Source organism: Carcharhinus amblyrhynchos, chromosome 20 (genome assembly GCF_965287045.1).
Source record: "Carcharhinus amblyrhynchos chromosome 20, sCarAmb.v2.hapA, whole genome shotgun sequence".
Classification (NCBI taxonomy): Eukaryota; Metazoa; Chordata; class Chondrichthyes; order Carcharhiniformes; family Carcharhinidae; genus Carcharhinus; species Carcharhinus amblyrhynchos.
The window spans coordinates 355,746-380,428 of NC_137343.1; the positions used below are offsets into that span (position 1 = coordinate 355,746).

At 44.6% G+C, this 24,683-nt stretch overlaps 1 protein-coding gene across 2 annotated transcripts in view; it reads left to right on the forward strand.

The window, feature by feature from the left end:
- Window positions 1-6,916: 6,916 nt before the first annotated feature.
- Window positions 6,917-24,683, forward strand: part of scarb1 (scavenger receptor class B, member 1) — a 112,079-nt gene continuing 94,312 nt past the window's right edge. The window contains exons 1-2 of one of the 2 annotated variants that reach the window (XM_080207914.1): window positions 6,917-7,245; window positions 17,368-17,528. In XM_080207914.1, coding sequence (XP_080064040.1) covers window positions 7,138-7,245; window positions 17,368-17,528 — 269 coding nt within the window. In that variant the 5' untranslated portion in view covers window positions 6,917-7,137. The remainder of the gene's footprint in view (window positions 7,246-17,367; window positions 17,529-24,683) is intronic. The other variant, XM_080207915.1, reaches the window with a different exon arrangement.

A 24,683-nucleotide genomic window follows, 5' to 3' on the forward strand; every position in this document is an offset into this window, starting at 1 on the left:
CAGGATCAAGAATCCCTCATGGCATGTTGCCTGCCTGGTACCAGAGTGAGGAATGCCTCTGACCGGCTTGAAGGGATATTGGATTGGAAGGGGAGGATCCAGTCGTTGTGGTCCACAATGGGACAAACAAGATCGGAAAGACCAGGAAAGAGGACCTGTTTGGGGAGCATCTAAATTACAGAACAGGTCCTCAAGGGTTATAATCTCAGGATTACTACCCAAACCACCTGCAAACTGGCACAGAGTTGAGAGAGTTAGGGAAGTGAACACGTGGTTAAAGGAGTGGTACGGGAAAGAGGGGTTCCATTTGATGGGGCATTGGCATCAATATCGGAACAGGAGGCATCTGAACTGATTTGGGACCAGTGTTCCAGCGGAAAAGATAAATAGGGTGCTCATAATGACTTTAAACAAGCAAGTGGGGAGGAAGGGAAGAGTAAAACTAAAGGAAGTATAACGGCTAATGGAAAGCAAAGCAACGGTTTAGCATGTAGGGAGAAGATTTCAACTACATTGAAAATCAGAAAAAAAAGTTAAAAGGAAGGAGAACTCAGGAGATGTTATTAATAAGACCATAAGACATAGGAGCAGAATGAGGCCACCCAGCCCATCGAGTCTGCTCCACCATTCAATCATGGCTGATATTTTTCTCAGCCCCCATTCTCCTGCCTTTTTCCCATCACCCCTTATCTCCTTATTAATCAAAGAACCTATCTATCTCTGTCTTAAAGACAGTCAATGACCTGGCCCTCCACAGCTTTCTGCAGCAAAGAGTTCCACAGATTCACCACTCTCTGGCTGAAGAAATTCCTCCTCATCTCTGTTTTAAAGGATCGTCCCTTTAGCCTGAGGTTGTGTCCTCTGGTTCTAGTTTTTCCTACTAGTGGAAACATCCTCTCCACGTCCTCTCTATCCAGACCTCACAGTATCCTGTAAATTTCAATAAGATCCCCCCCTCATTCTTCTAAACTCCAGACCCAGAGTCCTCAACCGTTCCTCACACGACAAGCTCTTCATTCCAAGGGTCATTTTTGTGAACCTCCTCTGGATCCTTTCCAAGGCTAGCACATCCTTCCTTAGATACGGGGCCCAAAACTGCTCACAATACTCCAAATGGGATCTGACCAGAGCCTTGTACAGCTTCAGAAGTATATCCCTGTTCTTGTATTCTAGCCCTCTAGACATGAACGTTAACATTGCATTTGCCTTCCTAACTGCCGACTGAACCTGCACGTTAACCTTAAGAGAATCTTGAATAAGGACTCCCAAGTCCCTTTGTGTTTCTGATTTCCGAAACATTTTCCCATTTAGAAAATAGCCTACGCCTCCATTCCTCCTTCCAAAGTGCATAACCTCACACTTTTCCACATTGTATTCCATCTGCCACTTTTTTGCCCACTCTCCTAACCTGTCCATGTCCGTCTGCAGTCCCCCTGCTTCCTCAGTACTACCTGTCCCTCTACATATCTTTGTATCATCGGTAAAATTAGCAACAGTGCTTTCAATTCCTTCCTCCAAATTGTTAGTGTAGATTGTGAAAAGTTGTGGTCCCAGCACTGATCCCTGAGGCTCACCAATAGTCACCAGCCGCCATCCTGAAAAAGACACCTTTATCCTCATTCTCTGCCTTCTGCCAGTCAGCCAATTCTCCATCCATACCGGGATCTTACCCTTAACACCATGGGCTCTTATTTAACAGTCTCCTATGCAGCACCTTGTCAGTGGCCTTCTGGGAATCTAAATTAATCACATCCACTGGTTCTCCTTTATCTAACTTCCATTTTACCTCCTCAAAGAACCCTAACAGATTTGTCAGATATGACCTCATCATGCATTTCCAAGTGCTTCGCAATCTTATCTTTAATAATGGACTCTAAAATCTTGCCAATGATTGAAGTCAGGCTAACCGGCCTATAATTTCCCATCTGCTGCCTCCCAATCTTCTTAAACAGCAGAGGTGTTAGAATTAATGGAGGTGCTGGAATTCAAAAAGAAGGTATAAAAAATAGCATGACGGCACTTTATCTGAATGCTCATAGGATTTGAAACAAGGTAAATAAGTTGACGGCACAGATCATGGTGAATGAGTATGAGTTGGTGGCTATTACAGAGACATGGTTGCAGGATGGTCATGACTGGCAGTTGGATATCCAAGAGTATCAGACTGTTCGGAGGGACTGACAGGAAAGTAAGGGAGGTTCTGTAGCTCTGATATTTAAGGATGATATCAGGGTGGTAGTGAGAGATGATATAGGTTCTATGGAAAAAAGGTTGAATCCATTTGGGTGGAAGTTAGAAATAATAAGGAGAAAAAGTCACTGATAGGTGTAGTCTATAGGCCACCAAATAATGACATCACGGTGGGGCGAGAAATAAACAAAGAAACAAGGATGTTGCCTGGATTGGGAGGCATGCCTTATGAAGATAGGTTGAGGGAGCTAGGTCTCTTCTCCCTGGAGAGACAAAGGTTGAGAGGCCACCTGATAGAGGTTTATAAAACATTGAGAGGAATAGATAGGGTGGATTCTCAGAGGCTATTTCCCAGGACTGAAATGGTCGCTACGAGAGGACATAGATTTAAGGTGCTGGGAAGCAAGTACAGAGGAGGTGTCGGGGTAAGTTTTTCACTCAGAGGGTGGTGAGTGAGTGGAATCGGCTGCCGTCGGTGGTGGTAGAAGCGAACTCGCTGGGGTCTTTTAAAAAAACTTCTGGATGAGTATATGGGATCTAATGGGATTGGAAGTTACAGATAGTTCTATGGCTTGGTAGGTATAGATGTGATCGGTGCAACTTGTGGGCCGAAGGGCCTGTTTGTGCTGTAGGGTTCTATGTTCTATGTTCTAAATAACTGATGCATGTAAAAATGGTACAGCAATTATCATGGGGGACTTTAATCTACGTATCAATTGGTCAAACCAGGTTGGTCAAGGCAGCCTTGAGGAGGAGTTCATAGAATGTATCCGCGATAGTTTCCTTGAACAGTATGTAATGGAACCGACAAGGGAGCAAGCTATCCTAGATCTGGTCCTGTGTAATGAGACGGGAATAATTAATGATCCTACAGTTAGGGATCCTCTCGGAAGGAGCGATCACAGTATAGTTGAATTTAAAATACAGATAGAGAGTGAGAAGGTAAAATCCAATCCCAGTGTCTTGTGCTTAAACCAAGGAGACTATAAAGGGATGAGGGAGGCATTAGCTAAGATAGACTAGGAGCATAAATTTTATGGTGGGACAACTGAGGAATAGTGGAGAACTTTCAAAGTGATTTTTCACAGTGCTCAGCAAAAGTATATACCAGTGATAAGGAAGGACTGTAGAAAAAGAGATAATCAGCCTTGGATATCTAAGGAAATAAAGGAGGATATCAGATTGAAGAAAATTGAAAGAAAATGCATACAAAGTAGCACAGATTAGTGGGAAACTAGAGGATTGGGAAATCTTTAAAGGTCAACAGAAAGCCATGAAGAAAGCTATAAAGAAAAGTAAGATGGATTATGAGAGTAAACTAGCTCAGGATATAAAAACAGATTGCAAAAGTTTCTACAAATATATAAAACAAAAAAGAGCGGCTTATGTAAACATTGGTCCTTTAGAGGATGAGAAGGGGGATGTAATAACTGGAAATGAGGAAATGGCCGAGGCATTGAACAGGTATTTTGTGTCGATCTTCACAGTGGAAGACACAAATAACATGGCAAAAATTGATGACAGGAAGGCAGGTGAGAACCTAGAAACTATCATTATCACGAAAGAGATAGTGTTGGGCAAATTAATGGCACTAAAGATAGACAAGTCTCCTGGTCCTGATGGCATGCATCCCAGGGTACTAAAAGCGATGGCGGGAGGAGTAGCAAATGCACGAGTGGTAATTTACCAAAATTCGCTGGACTCTGGGGTGGTTTCCACAGATTGGAAACAACAAATGTGACGCTATTGTTTAAAAAAGGAGGTAGACAAAAGGCAGGTAACTATAAGTCAGTTAGTTTAACTTTTGTAGTAGGGAAAATGCTTGAATCTATCATCAAGGAAGAAATAGTGAGACATCTGGATATAAATTGCCCCATTGGGAAGATGCAGCATGGGTTCATGAAGGGAAAGTCATGTTTGACTAATTTGGTGGAATTCTTTGAGAACATTCCATGTGCAGTGGACAATGGGGAATCTGTGGATGTGGTGTATCTGGATTTCCAGAACGCATTTGACAAGGTGCCGCACCAATGACTGCTACATAAGACAGAGGTGCACAGAGTTACAGGTAATGTATTAGCATGGATAGAGGATTGGTTAAATAACAGAAAGCAAAGAGTGGGGGTAAATGGGCGTTTTTCTGGTTGGCGATCAGTGACTAGTGGTGTGCCTCAGCGATCAATGTTGGAACCACAATTGTTTATGATTTACATAGATGATTTGGAATTGGGGACCAAGTGTAATGTGTCAGAATTCACAGATGACACTAAGATGAGTGGAAGAGCAGTGTGCAGAGGATACTGAAAGTCTGCAAAGGGGTATAGATAGTCTAAATGAGTGGGCAAGGGTTTGGCAGATGGAATACAATGTTGGTAAATGTGAGGTCATCCATTTTGGTAGGACTATTATTTAAATAGTAAAATATTGCAGCACACTGCAGTGCAGAGAACATAAGAACATAAGAAATAGGAGCAGAAGTAGGCCATCTAGCCCCTCGAACCTGCCCCGCCATTCAATAAGCTTCGGAATATAATTAGGGTAAAAAATTCGAAATTTCATTCATCTTTTCACTTCTTTTAGAACCAGAGTCTATTTTCTCGTGGAATTTACAATTATAATAATTTGTCATTTGGTCACATGCTAGAAGTGTTGCCTAGGTACAAGTCATAGACACCTCATCTAAAATAACTTAAAAGTTTAGGAGCTCACTTGAATTAGTATTACGGTGACTTACTGACTTACTCATGGCTGATCTGTCGTGTCTCAGTTCCACATTCCCGCCCTCTCCCCATAACCCTTAATCCCCTTGCCTATCAAAAACCTATCAACCCGCATCTTAAATATATTTAGCGAGGTAGCCTCCACCACTTCAACGGGCAGAGAATGCCAGAGATTCACCACCCTTTGAGTGAAGAAGTTCCTCCTCAACTCCGTTCTAAACCGCCCCCCCCTTTATCTTGAGGCTGTGCCCTCTAGTCCTGCTGTCCTTTCTGAGCGGGAAGAGCCTCTCCACCTCTATCCTATCCATCCCATTCATCATCTTATATGTCTCAATGAGATCTCCCCTCATTCTTCTAAAAGAGACCTGGGTATCCTTGTGCAAGAATCTCAAGGAGTTGGTTTGTAGGTGCAGCAGGTAATTAAGAAGGCAAATGGAATTTTGTCCTTCATTGATAGAGGGATGGAGTTTAAAAACAGCAAGGTTATGTTGCAGCTGTATAAAACTGTGCAGTTTTTGTGTCCTTATTGAGAAAGGATATACTGGCACTGGACGGGGTAGAGAGGAGATTCACTAGGTTGATTCCGGAGTTGAGAGGGTTGGTTTATGAGGAGAGTCTGAGTAGACTGGGGCTATACTTATTTGAATTCGGAGGAATGAGGGAGAATCTTATAGAAACTTATAAGATTATGAAGGAAATAGATGAGATAGAAACAGGGAAGTTGTTTCCACTGGCAGATGAAACTAGAACTAGGACGTATGGCCTCAAAATAAGTGGAAGCAGATTTAGGACTGAGTTGAGGAGGAGCTTCTTCAAAGGGTTGTGAATCTATGCCAGTGAAGCAGTTGAGACTACCTCATTGAATGTTTTTAAGGCAAGTATAGATAAATTTTTGAACAGTAAAGGAATTAAGGGTTATGGTGAGCAGGCGGGTGAGTGGAGCTGAGTCTATGAAAAGTTCAGCCATGATCTTATTGAATGGCGGAGCAGGCTCGAGGGGCCAGATGGCCTACTCCTTGATCAGGTCGCCCCTCAGTCTTCTCTGCTCCAACAAAAGCAACCCAAGCCTACCCAACCTCTGTTCATAACTTTAATGTTCCATCCCTGGCAGCATCCCGGTGAATCTCCTCTGCACCTCCTCCAGTGCAATCACATCCTTCCGATGATGTGGTGACCAGAACTGCACACAGTACTCTAGTTGTGGCCTCATCAAAGTTTGATACAATTCTATCATGATCTCTCTGCTTTCGTAATCTATGCCTCGACTGATAAAGACAATGTCCCATATGCCTTTTTCACCACCCTATTAACATACCCTTCCGCTTTCAGAGAGCTGTGGACAAACATGCCAAGGTCTCTTTGTTCCACTGAACTTCCTCATGTCCTATCATTTATTGAGCACTTCCTTGACAAACTATTCCTTCCAAAGTGTATCACCTCACATTTTTCAGGGTTAAATTCCATCTGCCACATATCTGCCTATTTGACCAATTCCTCTATCACTTCCTTTACCCCAAGACATTCCGTCTCACTGTTAACCACCTGGCCAATCTTTGTGTTATCGCCACATTTACTAATCCTACTCCACACATATATTTCCTAAAGAGCTGACATGGCAAGTGGGAGAGAACAGTAAGAAGTCTCACCATATCAGGTTAAAGTCCAACAGGTTTATTTGGCAGCACCAGCTTTCGGAGCATCGCCCCGTCATCAGGTGAATGGGAGTTGTGTTCACAAACAGAGCATATTTCAACACAAACTGAACTGGGAGAGCGGCAGAGAGAGAAGTTTCACAAACTCCCTCTCTTCCTGCGTCTAATCTTTGGGGCTAGTTCAGATCTGTCAGTTACTGCAGCTTTTGATGGAAAAGTTCAAATCAATTAGCTGAGGAAAGTTTGGATTCTGGGATGTCGGAGTGAAAATGCTGCCACCCGCATTTTTAATGTCATGTGATCAGCAAGTGTTGTCAGCTGATTAGATGTCACATGATTTTGTTTGCCGGGACACAGGACAGAGTGTCTTTTCCCGGACCTTCTCATGTCTGTCTGTGTGAGTGAGTGAGTGTCTCTCTCTATGTGAGTGAGAGTGTCTCTGTGACGGGACCGTGCTGAGCCGGGGAGAGGTTCCCCGGGCTCTGGGATTATATAGAGCTGCGGAGAAGCCGATGCTCAGACTAGTTCCGCTGTCCTAATGATCGCTGCTCCATGAGAGGCACTGACTGGGCGATATGAAGCTCCGGCCCTGGATTGTAGGGGTGGCAGGGGCTTTGCTGTTGCTCTTCTCTCTGATCAGCATCTTCACTGTCCCAATCATTGTACAGCAACAGGTAACAGAGGTGAGTATCAGCACCCTGCCCTGCCAACTAATCCCCTGACTCTCTCTGCTGCTGTCTCTCCCTCTCTTTCTCTTTACCCCTCTTTTTCTCTCTCTCTATTGATTTGAGGTATCGCTGTCATTTTAGATTTGTGTTTTCCTGCAGATGCCTGTTTTCGATGTTCTGCTGGATTATTATTGCATTATACCTTCCGATTCTTTGTAGAGAATTAGAACTCGGCATGTCCAATGTTTCTGAGTTGTGAAATTGGCATCTACCTTGTTATTGTGGGTGACTCTTTAAAATATTTGGGTTACAGCTGGACTCGTAAAGTTGACGCAGTCCCAGGTGGCCATCAAATAAAAGGCTCCTTTTTGCTGTGGTGATTTAACCTGTGGGTCACCATGCCTCAGACAGCATGGAAATTGAACCCATGCTGTTGGCATTACTCACTAGCTGTCCAGCCAACTGAGCTAACCTAGTGTATTATATTTCTACAGCCCAATGCTTTACATTTTGTACTGATGTCCCTTATTATCAGTGGGTTTGTCATTCATATTACACTGTTATCAAATACAAACTTGTCAGTAATATTTTAATGTGTTAGTTTTGACCATTGCTGAGAGAGAGACTGTCCTGAGGCTTGGAACTCCTCTGTGCAAACAGAAACTAACGTTAATGTGCCACCTTTTACAGCCAGTTAAGTACTTCTGAGAGTAGTCACTGTTGTAATACAGCTAATTGTGCACAGCAAGATCCCAAAAACAAAAAATGCGCTGAGGTTTTTTTTGGAGATATGTTGGTTAAGGGATAAATATTGGTGAGGACACTGAGGAGAACCCCTGTTCTTTGAAATAAGAATATAAGAACATAAGAAGTAGGAGTAGGAGGAGGCCATCTAGCCCTTCAAGCCTGCCCCGCCATTCAATAAGATCATGGCTGACCTGAAGTGGATCAGTTCTACTTTCCCGCTTTCTCCCCATAACCCTTAATTCCCTTGCCTACCAAAAACCTATCTACCCGTGACTTAAATATACTTAGTGAGGTAGCCTCCACCACTTCAACGGGCAGAGAATTCCAGAGATTCACCACCCTTTGAGTGAAGAAGTTCCTCCTCAACTCAGTTCTAAACTGCTTCCCGCCACCCACCCCCCCATCTTGTGGCTGTGTCCTCTAGTCCTGTTGTCCTTTCTGAGCGGGAAGAATCTCTCTACCTCTACCCTATCCATCCCCTTTGTTATCTTATACGTCTCTATAAGATACCCCCCTCATCCTTCTAAACTCCAATGAGTACAGACCCAGTCTATTTAGTCTCTCTTCATAGTCCAACCCCCTCATCTCCGGTATCAGCCTAGTGAACCTCCTCTGCACTCCCTCCAAGGCCAAAATATCCTTGCGCAAGTGCGGCGACCAAAACTGCACACAGTACTCCAGCTGCGGCCTCACCAATGCCCTGTATGGTTGCAACAAGACCTCCCTGCTTTTATATTCTATCCCCCTCGCTATCAAGGCCAGCATCCCATTCGTCGTCTTCATCACCTGCTGCACCTGCAGGCTGGGTTTTTGTGATTCATGCACAAGGACCCCCAGGTCCCTCTGCACTGTAGCATGCTGCAGCTTTTCGCCCTTTAAATAGTAATCCCTCCTACTATTATTCCTACCAAAGTGGATAACCTCACACTTGCTAACATTGTACTCCATCTGCCAGGTCCTCGCCCACTCACTCAGCCTATCTAGATCCCTCTGCAGACTTTCCACACCCTCCGCACAATTTGCTTTTCCACTTATCTTCGTGTCATCAGCAAATTTCGTCACCCTACACTCAGCCTCCTCCTCCAGATCATCTATATAAATGGTAAATAGCTGAGGCCCCAGCACCGATCCCTGCGGCACTCCGCTAGTTACCAACCACCAATCAGAATAGCACCCATTGATACCTACTCTCTGCCTCCTATTAGACAACCAATCCTCTATCCATGCTAACACCCTACCCCCAACTCCATGCCCCCTAGCCTTCTGAAGCAATGAAATGGTGCCTTTAGATCCAACTGAGAGCATTCGGGCTCTTTGTTTAACATTTTGCCTGAAAGATATTGATCGCCTTTGGTGCACTGCTCCCAGAGCCTGGCAGTGCCGTCCGTACCAGCGTATTGCATGTAATCTCTGTAACAAACGTCTACTGATTTTAGATTGTTTTGACACACTGGACTATTAAGCAAGCTCAGCTTCACTTTCTAATCTGTCCAGAAGACCTATTAGATTTCGATGTCAGGCTTGGCCTAGTTCTGTACCTGGTTGAGTTCCAAGGGGTGTTGGGAAATCCTGATGGCAGTTGGAAGCAGGACCTGTTTCCATGCTGGAGGGGCCCAGAATAAAGGACTGCAAATATAAGATTAAATTGAGGAAGCATAACACTTTCTTTGAGGGTGTGGGTTTATTCCCACAACTAATGATTGAGGTAGAACATTTTAATAATGGTATTTTATTCAGGAATTTTGTTTGAAGTTTCAAGGTTGAATTGCAGTGTGGCTTGTGTTAAGAATAAACTAAAGTAAAAGGCCATCTGTTAATAACATTCAAAATTTAAGTAGGTTAAGGAAGATGGTTATGAAAATGTAACCTGGACGGAGGATGGGTAAATGTAAAGAGGATTAGCTGCTTGTGTGAAGAGTTGATGCTGAGGTGGCCTGGCGGAGAAATGTTGGGATAATTCTGGCTTTTCAATCCACAAAAGTGACCAAGACTAGGAATGGAATATTGAAAAGATATTTGACACTTTGGAAAGACAGACAGAAAGGAAAAGGAGGATGGTGTTGGAGAAGCAAGGACCATAGGCCACACTGTAACCATGGGTGAGCCCAATCTGTACATAGACTAGCTTTAATGATGTGGAGGACAGGTTTCTGGAGTATGTCAGGATGGTTTTTTTTTTAGAGCAAAATATTGAAGAATCAACTGGAATACAGGATCTCAAAGAAACTTTTATAAAATTCTGACAGGGTAGATTCAGAAAGAATGTTCCCAATGATGGTGGATTCCAGAACTAGGGGTCACGGTTTGAAGATAAAGGGTAACTTTTTTCAAACTGAGGTGAGGAGAGATTTCTTCACCCAGAGGGTGGTGAATGTGTGGAATTCACTCCCACAGAATGTAGTTGAGGCCAAAACATTGTGTGATTTCAAGAAGAAATTAGATATAGCTCTTGGGGCTAAAGGGATATTTGGCGGGGGGGTGGGGGGTGGGATCAGGATATCAAATTCGATGATTGTAATAAATGACCTATTGCTGCTTCTAGTTTCTGTGTTTTTAATTTAGATGTAGATTTTATGTGAGGGGAAAAAAAGTGAATTGATGATTTTGTTATAATAGAATCTTTAGGATGAAAGACTATAATTTTACCCTCTGTTTGAAAATGAGGAAATTCAATCTGAACTTTGCATCAAGTATTCACCAAAGAGAAGGACTTGGTGGATGATGAGTCTGGGAAAGGATGTGTAGCGAGTTTGAGTCTTGTTGAGATCAAAAAGGAGGTGATATTGGGGTTCTTGAGAAACATTTGAGGTAGACAAGTCTCCAGGGTTTGATGGGATATACCCCAGAATACTGAGAAAGTCAAGGGAAGAAATTGCTGGGCCTTGAGAGAATTCTTTGATCCTCACTGGCTACAGGGGAGGTCCCAGAGGATTGGAGAAGAGCCAATGTTGTTCCTTTGTTCAAGAAGGGTAGCAAGAATAACCCAGGTAATTACAGGCCGGTGAGCCTTACATCAATGGTAGGGAAATTATTGGAGAGGATTCTTCGAGACAGGATTTATTCCCACTTGGAAATAAGTGGGTGTGTTAGTGAGAGGCAACATGGTTTTGTGAAGGGGAGGTCATGTCTCCTGAACTTGATCATGTTTTTTGAAGAAGTGGTGAAGATGATTGAGGGTAGGGCAGTGGATGTTGTCTACATGGGCTTCAGTAAGGCCTTTGACAAGGTCCCTCATGGCAGACTGGTGCAGAAGGTGAAGTTGCAATGGATCGGGGTGAGCTGGCAAGGTGGATACAAAACTGGCTCGGTCAAAGAAGACAGAAGGTAGCAGTGGAAGGGTGCGTTTCTGAATGGAGGGCTGTGACAAGGTGGCTTTCCTCAGGGACCAGTGCTGGGACCTTTTGCTGTTTGTAGTACAAATGATTTGGAGCAGAATGTAACTGGATTGATTAGTAAGTTTGCGGATGGCACAAACTTTGGATTTGCAGATATAGACAAGTTGGAGACTTGGGTGGAGAGGTGGTCAGATGGAGTTTACCTCACGTTTGTCTGGATTAATGCATTTTGGAAGGTCTAATACAAGTAGGAAATATACAATAAATGGCAGAATCCTTAAGAGTATTGATAGGCAAAGGGATTTGGGTGTACAGATACACAGGTCACTGAAAGTGGCAATGCAGTGGGGAAGGTAGTCAAGAAGGCATACGGCATGCTTGCCTTCATCGGCCGGGGTGTTGAGGTTATAAATTGGCAAGTCATGTTACAGCTTTACAGAACCCTAGGCCGCACTTGGAATATAGTGTTCAATTCTGGTTGCCACACTACCAGAAGGATGTGGAGGCTTTGGAGAGGGTACAGCAAAGATTTACCTGGATGTTGCCTGGTATGGAGGGCATCGGCTATGAGGAGAGTTTGGAGAAAGTTGGTTTGTTCTCACTGGAGTGACGGAGATTGAGGTGAGAACTGATAGAAGTTTGCAAGATTATGAGAGGAATGGACAGAGTGTCTAGTCAGAAGCTTTATCCCAGGCTGGAAGAGTCAGTTACTAGGGAGCATAGGTTTAAGGTGCGAGGGGCAAGGTTTTAAAGAGACGTACAAGGCAGATGTTTCGTACAGAGAGTAGCGGGTGCCTAGAACTTATTGCTGGGGAGATAATGGAAGCAGATATGATAGTGACTTTAAGGGCGTCTTGACAAGTACATGAATAGGATGGGAATAGAGGGATGTGGTCCCCGGAATGGTAGGGGTTTTACCAAGTAGCATGGTCAGTGCAGGCTTGGAGGGCTGAAGGGTCTTTCCCTGTGCTGTAATTTTCTTTGTTCTTTGAAATTGGGCTGTTAAAATTGACTAAAGGAAATTATGAAGGTTAGAGGGACAAATTGGCTGAGATGGATTGGGGAAAAAGATGGCAGAACAGAGGCAATAAATAGTCTCTAAATAATAATTACATAGTTTGCCACAACGTAAGAACATAAGAAATAGGAGCAGGAGGAGGCCATCTAGCCCTTCGAGCCTGCCCCGCCATTCAACAAGATCATGGCTGATCTGAAGTGGCTCAGTTCACTTTCCCGCTTTCTCCCTATAACCCTTAATTCCCTTGCCTACCAAAAACCTATCCACCTGCATCTTAAATATATTTAGCGAGGTAGCCTCCACCACTTCAACGGGCAGAGAATTCCAGAGATTTACCACCCTTTGAGTGAAGAAGTTCCACCTCAACTCCAATCTAAACTCTCTTCCGCACCACCACCCCCCCCCCCCCCCCCCCCCCCGCCTTATCTTGAGGCTGTGCCCTCTAGTCCTGCTGTCCTTTCTGAGCGGGAAGAACCTCTCCACCTCTACCCTGTCCATCCCTTTCACCATCTTTTATGTCTCAATGAGATCTCCCCTCATCCTTCTAAACTCTAACGAGTACAAGCCCAGTCTATTCAGCCTCTCCTCACAGCTCAACTCCCTCATCTCCGGTATCAGCCTAGTGAACCTCCTCTGCACTCCTTCCAAGGCCAAAATATCCTTGTGCAAGTGCGGTGACCAAAACTGCACACAGTGTCCAGCTGCAGCCTCACCAGTACCCTGTACAGTTGCAGCAAGACCTCCCTACTTTTATATTCAATCCCCCTCGCTATGAAGGCCAGCATCCCATTAGCCTTCCTGACCACCTGCTGCACCTGTAGGCTGGATTTTTATGACTCATGCACAAGGACCCCCAGGTCCCTCTGCACCGTAGCCTGCTGCAGCTTTTCGCCCTGTAAGTAGTAGTCCTTCCTACTGTTATTCCTACCAAAGTGGATAACCTCACACTTGCCAACATTGTATTCCATCTGCCAGGTCCTCGCCCAGCCTATCGAGATCCCTCTGCAGACTTTCCACACCCTCCTCACAATTCGCTGTTCCACTTATCTTTGTGTCATCAACAAATTTCGACACCTTACACCCAGCTCCCTCCTCCAGATCATCTATATAAATGGTAAATAGCTGAGGCCCCAGCACCGATCCCTGGGGCACTCCACTAGTCACCAACCGCCAATCCGAATAGCACCCATTGACCCCCACTCTCCGCTTCCTATTTGACAGCCAATCCCCTATCAACGCTAACACCCTACCCCCAACTCCATGCCCCCTAACCTTCTGTAACAATCTATTGTGCGGCACCTTATCAAATGCCTTCTGAAAATCGAGAAACACCACATCCACCGGTTCCCCTCTATCCGCCGCACTAGACTCATCCTCATAGAATTCCAATAAATTCGTCAGACACGACTTCCCCTTAACGAATCCGTGCTGTGTCTGCTCTGTCAAACAATTCTTCTCAAGATGCCTCGCTATTTTCTCCTTGATTACTGATTCAAGCATTTTTCCTACAACAGATGTTAAACTAACCGGCCTATAATTCCCTGCCTTTTGCCTGCTACCCTTTTTAAACAGCGGCGTAACATTAGCAGTTTTCCAATCTTCTGGCACTTCCCTGGAATCCAGCGAGGTTTGGAAAATAATCACCAAGGCATCCACTATCACCTCTGCCATTTCCTTCAGAACCCTTGGATGCATTCCATCCGGTCCTGGGGACTTGTCCACCATCAGTCCCTCTAGTCTGTCGAGCACTGCCTCTCTAATGACAATGATCTCATTCAGGCCCTCCACTCCTACCATCTTTCCATCGTTAACACCCGACAAACTATTCACGTCCTCCTCCATGAAGACCGAAGCAAAAAAGTTATTCAAGGCCTCAGCCATTTCCTCATCCCCCACCCCTAAATCCCCCCTCTCGTCCTCTAAGGGTCCAACATTCACCCTAGCCAGCATTCTTTTTATATATTTATAAAAACTCTTACTATCCTTTTTTATATTTAGCACTAGCCTAGATTCATAGTTTATCCTTCCTTTCTTTATCAACTTCTTTGTCATTCTTTGTTGATGTTCAAACCTCTCCCAATCCTCTTCTCGCCCACTACTCTTAGCCACTCTAAACGCATCAGCTTTTAATTTAATACTCTCCTTTATCTCCTTCATTATCCATGGCTGATTATCTCTTCTCCTATGATCCTTCTTTACCATCGGAATAAATTTCTGCTGAGCACCGAGAAAGATCTCCTTAAAGATCCTCCGCTGTTCCTCAGCAGACCTACCTCCCAATCTGCGCCCCCAATCAACATTTGCCAATTCCCCTCTCATCCTATCGTACTCCCCTCTGTTCAAACAAAGGACACATGTCCGGGATCCTACTTTCTCCTCCTCCATCTGCATCAGAAACTCCACCATACAATGATCACTCTTCCCAAGAGGATCCTTCACAACAAGGTCCCTAATTCTACCCGCCTCATTACATAACACCAGATCCAAGATAGCTCGCTCCCTTGTCGGCTCCAACACACACTGTTCAAGGAAACTATCCCGGCAGCATTCCAAGAATTCTTCCTCAAGCCCACCGCATCCAACATGGGTCAACCAATCAATATGTAGATTGAAATCCCCCATAATTATCGCTGTTCCATTCCTGCACGCAGCATTTATTTGCGCGTTTATAGCCCGCCCCACCTCCAGGTCATTATTTGGGGGCCTATAGACGACACCCACCAGCGTCTTCCTCCTCTTGCTGTTCCTAATCTCCACCCACAACGATTCAACATTCTGCTCATTTGGTGCCTATATCTTCCCTTACTACCACCCTGATACTATCCTTAATCAGCAGAGCCCCCCCCCCCCCCCACCGCCTCTTTTCCTCCCGTATATCCTTCCTAAACACTTGATACCCCTGGACATTCAGCTCCCAGTCCCTGTCACCTTCCAACCATGTCTCTGTAATGGCCAGCAGATCATATCCATTTGTGCTGATCTGCGCCACCAGCTCATTCACTTTGTCCCGAATGCTTCATGCATTCAGATAAAGTGTCTTCATCCCAGCCTTCACCTGGACCCTATTTGAAGGAACGCTACCAACCTTACTCCCTTTATTATTGGGACATCCTTGACCTCTTCCCGTACCTGTACCCTCTCCTTTACTTTAGACCCTGTAATTTCACCTACCCTCACACCGCCCCCCCCCCCCCCCCCCCAAATTAGTTTAAAGCCCTATCCACAGTCCTAGTTATACGATTCGCCAGGACTCTGGTCCCAATTATACATTCAAGGTACAACAACTCAAAAGAAAAGCCAGTTAATAAAGTAATATAAGGATTGTGTAAGATTTTTAAAGAAAAAAGTTTGTAGAGTTGCCAGAAATATCAGTAAAGCTGCAGAAGGGCAGCAATGTAGAATTTGGCAAAGGAAGACAAAGAAACCAATAAAGAAACAGTGAATAGGATATGAATATAATTGTGAGGAAAATCTGGGCTGTTACAGAATTTTCACATCGATATGTGAAAGGGAAAGGTTTGGCTATGACAAATGTGGGTTCATTACAGGAAGAGTCCGGAAAATTCATAATGGGGAATAGAGAAATGGCAGGGAAGCCAAATGTCTGTTTTCACCAAAGAAGACAAAGGATGTCTCCCAGATGTAGAAAATACTGCCAGGTCTTCTCCAAATGTTCGTTCACCGTCGTACCTGAGATTGAAACACATCCAGATAGACAGTCACTCTGGCACCCCTTAAAGGATGTTCTGCATCAGCCTTTGAAAATTGGCACAAGCCAAAGATACTCATCCAGTCGTTCGAGTATTTAGTGACATTCTTCCTGGGTGATATCTCAGGCTCTAGCTGGAGGTAGGCATGGCTCATGTCTAATTTGGAAAATATGTGACTCCCAGCCAGGTTTGCACACAAGTCTTCTAGGCTGGGACCCCATGTCACACATATCTGCCAAACTTGCTGATGATGCAACTATACCTTTGGTCCTTTATCCAAAACATTTATATAAACAGTTGAGATCCCAGCCCTCATCCCTGTGGTACACCACTCTCACATCCTGCCACTCAGGAAAAGGATCAGTTTACACTAACCGTGTATTTCTTGTTTGCTAGATGTTAGCAATTCAGCCACGTGCCAGTGAGTGTAGAACTAGGGGTCATAGTTTGAGGATGAGGGGTAAAGCTTTTAAAACTGAGGTGAGGAGAAATTTCTTCACCCAGAGGGTGATGAATGTGTGGAATTCACTCCCGCAGAAAGTATTTGAGGCCAAAACATTGTGTGATTTCAAGAAGAAATTAGATATATCTCGAGGCTAAAGGGATCGAAGGATATGGGGGAGAAGGAGGGTGTCAGGATATTGAATTCAGTGATCTGTCATGATCGAGATGAATGGTGGAGCAGGCTTGAAGGGCCAAATAGCCTATTCCTGTTTCTACATGTTTCCGTCAACAACACCCTTTTATTGTGTACAAAAGGAAAAGCCTGCTCCTGCTGTTTACAGTCAGGTAGTCGACACCTCGGGACCTCCGACTCCAGTCCAGGTAGAGTGATTGGTTTAAAAACCCCCTGCTAGCTGCTTCTCATTGGCCAAGCCTCCACTCACTCAGTAAGCCAGCTCATATCCTATAAGGCCCACAGGGAGATGTGTTGATAATCCCCTGTGGCTGTCATAACATTCCCCCGCCCCTGCAGACGGTTTGTGAATCGTTGGAATTCTCTACCCCAGACCCTGCGGAAGCTCAGTCTCTGAATGTGTTTAAAGTGTTGATTGGCATTTGGAAATCTGCCAAAGGGGTATGGGATAGTATGGGGGAAAGGCTTTGAGTGGTTAGTCATGATTGTATTGTATATTAGAACAGGCACGATGGGCTGAATAGTCTCCTGCTCTTAGTTCCTAGCACTTAAACATTGATATAGTCAAAAATGATCGGAAAATTAATGTTGGTTTGAGGGTTTTTGAGAAGATACTAACATTGTAATTTAGTTTGTTTTTTTTTTATTTGTGGGAACTGAATTTTTGCGTCCATGTTTTGCTGTATGTAGAAAGTTCAGATTGATCCAGCTAGTGGCCTGGCTTACACCATGTGGCGAGACATTCCTGTACCATTCTACATGTCCGTCTATTTCTTCGAGGTTAAAAATCCACAAGAGATTCTGCTTGGTGAGAGACCAGTTCTGGAACAGCGTGGGCCTTATGTTTACAGGTGCGTGCCTCTTGTGTTTCTAATTCCCAAATGGTAACTGGGCCATTTAAGGGTATGCCCTGGTATTTCCCATTGACGTGAAATGTAACTAGCTTTTTATTTGATACCCTGCCCAACAGATTCAGATTCACCCTATAGACAGCCTTGTCACACTGCAGAATGTGACCATTAGAACCACACAAGCAATTAGCTTGCACACGATCATTGGGAGAGAACACATTGTGAGTGAGACACAGCAGGAGTGAGTGTGGCTATCAGAAATTTGGAGCACAGTGCAAATTCCGTGCAGAGGGGAAGAGGCGCTTTTTGCTTTTTTTTTGGTTTCTAACTTGTAAATCTTCAGAAAGTGGTTTCACCCTGTTGCAGCAGTCGTGCCTCAGAGAGAGAGAGAGAGAGCTGTTTGACAATTAGTGGGTAAGGTTTGGTAAATATTTACTGTTTTTAGCACTTATAGTTTGTAAGGTTGGTTTGACATTTCTGCTTTGTATATTCTGTAGTAATGAAGATCAGGAAAGAAGCAGCCTAGAATAATTTATTTAAAAGCCAAATCTAAGTAATGGCAGAAGAGCTGAAAGCTGTGGTGTGTTCCTTGTGCTCCATTTGGGAAGCTGGGGACATTTATAATGCCTGGGGCCAGCATGTGAGCAGAAAGTCCCCCAGCTGCAGTTCCTGGAAGCCTGAGTTTTGGAGCTGGAGTGACGTTTGGGGATGCTGTGCAGCATCTGCAAAGCAGATCATGGATACCCGTATAGAGAGGTGGTCACACCACAGCTAAGACTCCATAGGCAGAAAAATAATGGATGGCCACTGGGCAAAGTAAGGGAACTGGGCAGATAGCCACAGGAGATTCCTGCACTATTTCCCTGCAGAACATAGAGACAGATTTTGGCACTATTGAGATGAATGGCCTCTAGGGGGAAAGCAGTAACAACCCAATTCATTGTACTACAGTTGGCCCTGTTGCACAGGAGAGGAGGAGAAAGTGTGGGAATAGTTAACAAATTCATAGACTGCATTAGAATAGTTTCCTAGTGTAATATATCATGGAGCCAATCAGGGAAGAGGCTATTTTGGATCTAGTAATGGGTAATGAAGTAGATTTAATAAGGACTTCAGAGTAAAAGATCCTCTTAAAAAGTAGTGATCATAACATGACAGAATTTAATTTTCAATTTGAGTGAGAGAAACTTGGGTCAGAAACAACTTTGTTTAACTTTGTTAATGAAGGGAATTACAATGAAACGAGGATAGAGTTAGCTAAAGTGGGCAGGGCAGATAGGTTAGCAGGAAAAACAATAAGCGATGGCAGACATTTAAGGAAGTAATTCATGACTCTCAGCAAAAATTAAATCCCAGTAAGGAGGAAAGATTCTGAGAGGTGGATAAACCCACCATAGCTAACCAAGCAATTTAAAGAGAGTATTAAATTGAAAGAAAAAGCATACAAGGAGGCAAAAGTCAGTGACAGCCCCAAAGACTGGGATCAATTCAGAATTGAGCAACAGAGGCTAAAAAGATAATGGAGAAAATAAACTATGAGGGCAAACTGGTGTGGAATATATAAATGGACAATAAGAGCTTCTTTAACTATATAAAAGGGAGAGGTCAAAGCAAACATACAAGCAAAATAAAGCTTACAAGCAAACTTGTAATTTTCCAGAATCCAAGGATTTTTGGAAAATTACCGGAGGATTGGGAAACTGCCAATGTGACACTCCTGTTCAAAAAGGGAAGGAGGCAAGAAGCGAGTAACTATCAGCTGAACATCTATTGTTGGAAAAATGTTGGAATCTGTTACTAAGGCAGTCACAGCGGCACGCCTGAAAAGTCATAGTCTAATCCAGCGGAGTCAGCATGGCTTTACGAAAGAGAAATTGTGTCTGACTAAGTTTTTTGAGGAAGTCGTAACCTGAGTGCATAGAGGAGAATCAATAGATGTGTTGTATTTGGACTTCCAGAAGATACCTCTCAAAAGGTTAAGTCATGAGATGGTGTGGGAGATGGTTTATTGACATGGATAGAGAATTGGCCAATGGACAGGAAACAATACGCAGGGGTAAGGGGTTCTTCTTTGGATAAACATATGGATGATATTGGAATAGTGTGGGTTAGGTGGGCTTTAGATTGGTTTCACAGGTCATTGCAACACTGAGGGCAGAAGGGCCTGTACTGTGCTATAATGTTCTATGTTCTTCAGGTTGGTGACCTGTAACCAGTGGGTATTTACAAAGGACTTGAAGGAAGGAAGTGAATGTACTGTAGCCGAATTTACAGATGACACAAAACTAGATGGAAGGGCAAGTTGTGAGGGGAATACACGCAGTTCAGAGACATTGGTTCAGTAAGTGGGCAAAAAGTTGGCAAATGGAGGATAGAACATTACAGCGCAGTACAGGCCCTTTGGCCCTCAATGGTTCCACTGGTCAGTGCAACAATGTAATGACCCTGTAACCTAAACTATTCCAATGTTATCATGTGCCTATCCACTGACCACTTGAACGCCCTTAAAGTTGGCGAGTCCACAACTGCTGCAGGCAGGGCATTCCATGCCCTTACTACCCTCTGAGTTAAGAACCTACCTCTGACATCCGTTCTATAATTATCACACCTCAATTTAAAGCTACGTCCCCTCATGTTAGCCGTCACCATCCGAGAGAAAAAGTCTCTCACTATCCACCCTATCTAACCCTCTATCTTGTATGCCTCAATTAGGTCAGCTCTCAACCTTCTCCACTCCAACGAAAACAACCTCAAGTCCCTCAGCCTTTCCTCATAAGACTTTCCCACCATACCAGGCAACATCCTGGTAAACCTCCTCTACACCCTTTCCGATGCCTCCACATCCTTCTGATAATGCAGCGACCAGAACTGTACGCAATACTCCAAGTGCGGCCGCACCAGAGTTTTGTACAGTTGCAACATGACCTCACGGCTCCAAAATTCAATCCCTCTGCCAATAAAAGCTAACACACCGTACGCCTTCTTAACAACCTTATCAACCTGGGTGCCAGCTTCCCGGGATCTATGCACATGTACCCCGAGATCTCTCTGCTCGTCGACACTACCAAGAGTCCTTCCGTTAACCCTATATTCTGTACTCCTGTCACTCTTACCAAAGTGAATCACTTCACACTTTTCCGCATTAAACTCCATTTGCCACCTCTCAGCCCAGCTCTGCAGCTTATCTATGTCCCTCTGCAAACTGTAACATCCATCCTCACTGTCTACAACTCCTCCGACTTTGGTCAGCAAATTTACTAACCCATCCTTCTACACCCTCATCTAGGTCATTTATAAAAATGACAAACAGCAGTGGCTCCAAAACAGATCCTTGAGGTACACACTTGTAACTGAACTCCAGGTTGAATATTTCCCATCAACCACCACTCTGTCTTCTATCAGCTAGCCAATTCCTGATCCAAAATGCTAAATCACCCTCAATCCCATGCATCTGCATTTTCTGCAGTAGCCTACCATGGGGAACCATGTCAAATGCTTTGCTAAAATCCATATATACCACGTCAACTGCCTTACCCTTATCCACCTCTTTGGTCACCTTTTCAAAAAACTCTTAAGGTTTGTGAGGCACGACCTACCCTTCACAAAACCATGTTGACTATCCCTAATCGATTTATTTCTCTCTAGGGATCAATGAATAAGGGCAGACAGAGAGAGAAAGACTAATCCATAAGAGTTATTTAAGACCTTATACTTAAATGCATGCAGTATTTGAGACAGGATGAGCTGACAGCACAAATAGTGGTTAATGGGTATGACCCAGTGGGGAGTACTGAAACATGGTTACAAGAGAATCAGGACTGGGAGTGGAATGCCCAAGGATATTCAGGTGTTCTGGAAGGACAGATGACAAGGAGCCGGAGGTAGAATTGCCCCATTGGTTAAGGATGACAGCAAGGCTGCATTTAGAAAAGATATTGGCATTGGAGACCGAAATGTTGAGTCAGTCTGAGTAGAAATAAGAAGCAAGGAAAAGAACAGATTGCTCAGAATAATTTACAGGCCTCTGAACTTTAGAACATAGAACACTACAGCACAAACAGGCCCTTCGGCCCACAAGTTGCGCCGATCACATCAACACCTACCAATCTATAGACCTATCTATAACCCCCAATCCCATAAAACCCCATATACTCATCCAGAAGTCTTTTAAAAGACCCCAGCGAGTTCGCCTCTACCACCACTGACGGCAGCCGATTCCACTCACTCACCACCCTCTGAGTGAAAAACTTACCCCTAACATCACTTCTGTACTTTCCTCCCCGCACCTTAAACCTGTGTCCTCTCGTAGCGACCATTTCAACCCGGGGAAATAGCCTCTGAGAATCCACCCTATCTATTCCTCTCAACATTTTATAAACTTCTATCAGGTCGCCTCTCAACCTTTGTCTCTCCAGGGAAAAGAGTCCCAGCTCCCTCAACCTAACTTCATAAGGCATGCCTCCCAGTCCAGGCAACATCCTTGTAAATCTCCTCTGTACCCTTTCAATAGCTTCTACGTCTTTCCTATAGTGAGGCGACCAGAACTGCGCACAGTACTCCAAATGAGGCCTGACAAGGGTCTTATAAAGTTGCAGCATTACCTCCCGACTCCTAAACTCAATCCCTCCTCCACCTGCGAGGCCGCTTTGAGTCCTGTGGACCCGGACCCCAAGATCCTTCTGCTCTTCAACACTACTAAGACTCCTGCGTTTGATAGTGTACTCGTTCATCCCGTTGGTTCTGCCAAAATGGACGACTACACATTTATCCGCATTGAAGTCCATCTCCCACTTCTCCGCCCAGTCCTGCATCCTATTTATGTCCTGCTGCAACTTCTGACATCCCTCCAGACCATCCACAACTCCACCGACCTTCGTGTCATCAGCGAACTTACTTACCCATCCCTCCACTTCCTCATCCAGGTCATTTATGAAAATGACAAACAGCAAGGGTCCTAGAACAGATCCCTGGGGCACTCCACTGGTGACTGACCTCCATTCAGAAAAAGACCCATCCACAACCACTCTCTGCCTTCTGCAGGCAAGCCAGTTCTGGATCCACAAGGCCAAAGGCCCTTGGATCCCATGCCCTCTCACCTCAAGAAGTCTTGCATGGGGGACCTTATCAAACGCCTTGCTGAAGTCCATGTACACCACGTCCACGGCACTTCCTTCGTCAATGTGTTCAGTCACATTATCGAAGAACTCAACTAGGCTTGTAAGGCACGACCTGCCCTTGACAAATCCATGCTGACTATTCCTGATCATGTCAAACCTCTCCAAATGCTCGTAAATCTTGTCCCTCAGAAGCCTCTCCATCAGCTTACCAACCACTGAGGTCAGACTCACTGGTCGGTAATTTCCCGGGCTATCTCTGTTCCCTTTCTTGAAAATAGGGACTACATCCGCAATCTTCCGGAACCTCTCCCGTCTCCATTGACGACACAAAGATCATCGCCAGGGGCTCTGCAATCACTTCCCTCGCCTCCCACAGTATCCTGGGGTACATCCCATCTGGTCCCGGCGACTTATCTATTTTGATAGAATTCAAAAGCTCTAACACATCCTCCTCCTTAATATCCACATACTCAATCTTTTCCATCTGCTGCAAATCCGTAGCAAAATCTCCCAGATCAGTTTCCACTGTGAATACTGAGGCAAAGTACTCATTAAGCACCTCTGCCATTTCTTCCGGTTCCACACAGACCTTTCCCCCTTCACCTTTTATAGGTCCTATCCCTTCTCTTCTCATCCTTTTACCTTTCACATATTTATATAAGAATAGAAGAACATAAGAACATAAGAAATAGGAGCAGGAGTAGGCCATCCAGCCCTTCGAGCCTGCCCCGCCATTCAATAAGATCATGGCTGATCTGTCGCTGCTCAGTTCCACTTTCCCGCCCTCTCCCCATAACCCTTAATCCCCTCTCCTATCAAAAACCCATCAAATGAAGGCCAGCATCCCATTCGCCTTCCTGACCACCTGTTGCACCTGCAAGCTGGGTTTTTGCGACTCACGCGCAAGGACCTCGAGGTCCCTCTGCACCGTCGCCTGCTGCAGTTTTTCGCCCCGTAAATAATAGTCCTTCCTACCATTCTTCCTACCAAAGTGGACCACCTCACACTTGCCAACATTAAATTCCATTTGCCATTTCATGGCCCATTCGCCCAGCCTATCTAGATCCTTCTGCAGACTCTCCACACCCTCCGCACAATTTGCCGTTCCCCCAATCTTGGTGTCATCAGCAAATTTCGACACTCTACACTCGGTTCCCTCCTCCAGATCATCTATATAAATGGTAAAAAGCTGAGGCCCCAACACCGACCCCTGGGGCACTCCACTAGTCACCATCCGCCAATCCGAATAGCACCCGTTGACCCCCACTCTCTGCCTCCTATTTGACAACCAATCCTCTATCCACGCTAACACCCTACCCCCAACTCCATGTCCCTCGACCTTCTGCAATAACCTCTTGTGAGGCACTTTGTCAAACGCCTTCTGAAAATCTAGAAAGACCACATCCACCGGCTCTCCTCTATCCACCGCCCTAGACACATCCTCATAGAACTCCAGTAAATTTGTTAGAATTTACATTTAAAATTTAGAAGGCCTTGGGATTCTCCTTAATCTTACCCGCCAAGGTCTTCTCATGACCCCTTCTGGCTCTCCTAATTTCCCTTTTAAGCTCCTTTCTACAGTCCTTATACTCCTCAAGATCCTTAACATCTCCTAGTTCCCTGAACCTTTTGTACACCTTCCTTTTCCTCCTGACTAGGTTCAACACAGTAAGGCTTAGTATAAATCATGAAATTAGGCAGGTTTGTGAAAGGGCACATGGTAATTATGGGTGAATTTAACATGCATTTGACTGGATTAATCAGCTTGGTAAGGGTAGCCTTGAGGAAGGGTTCATAGTGTATGTGGGATTGTAGCATGTTATGGAACCAACCAGAAAACTGGCTACTTTAGATCTGGTATGATCTAATGAGGAAGGATTGTAATTAAGAATCTACTTAGAAACAGTGATCACAGCATGATAAAATTTCAAATTCAGATTGGAAGTGAGAGGACAGGAATCACATTTGAGTTGGACAAAGGTAATCGTGCAAGTCTCAGGAAAGAGCTGACCCAAGTGGACTGGGCAAGAATTTTAAA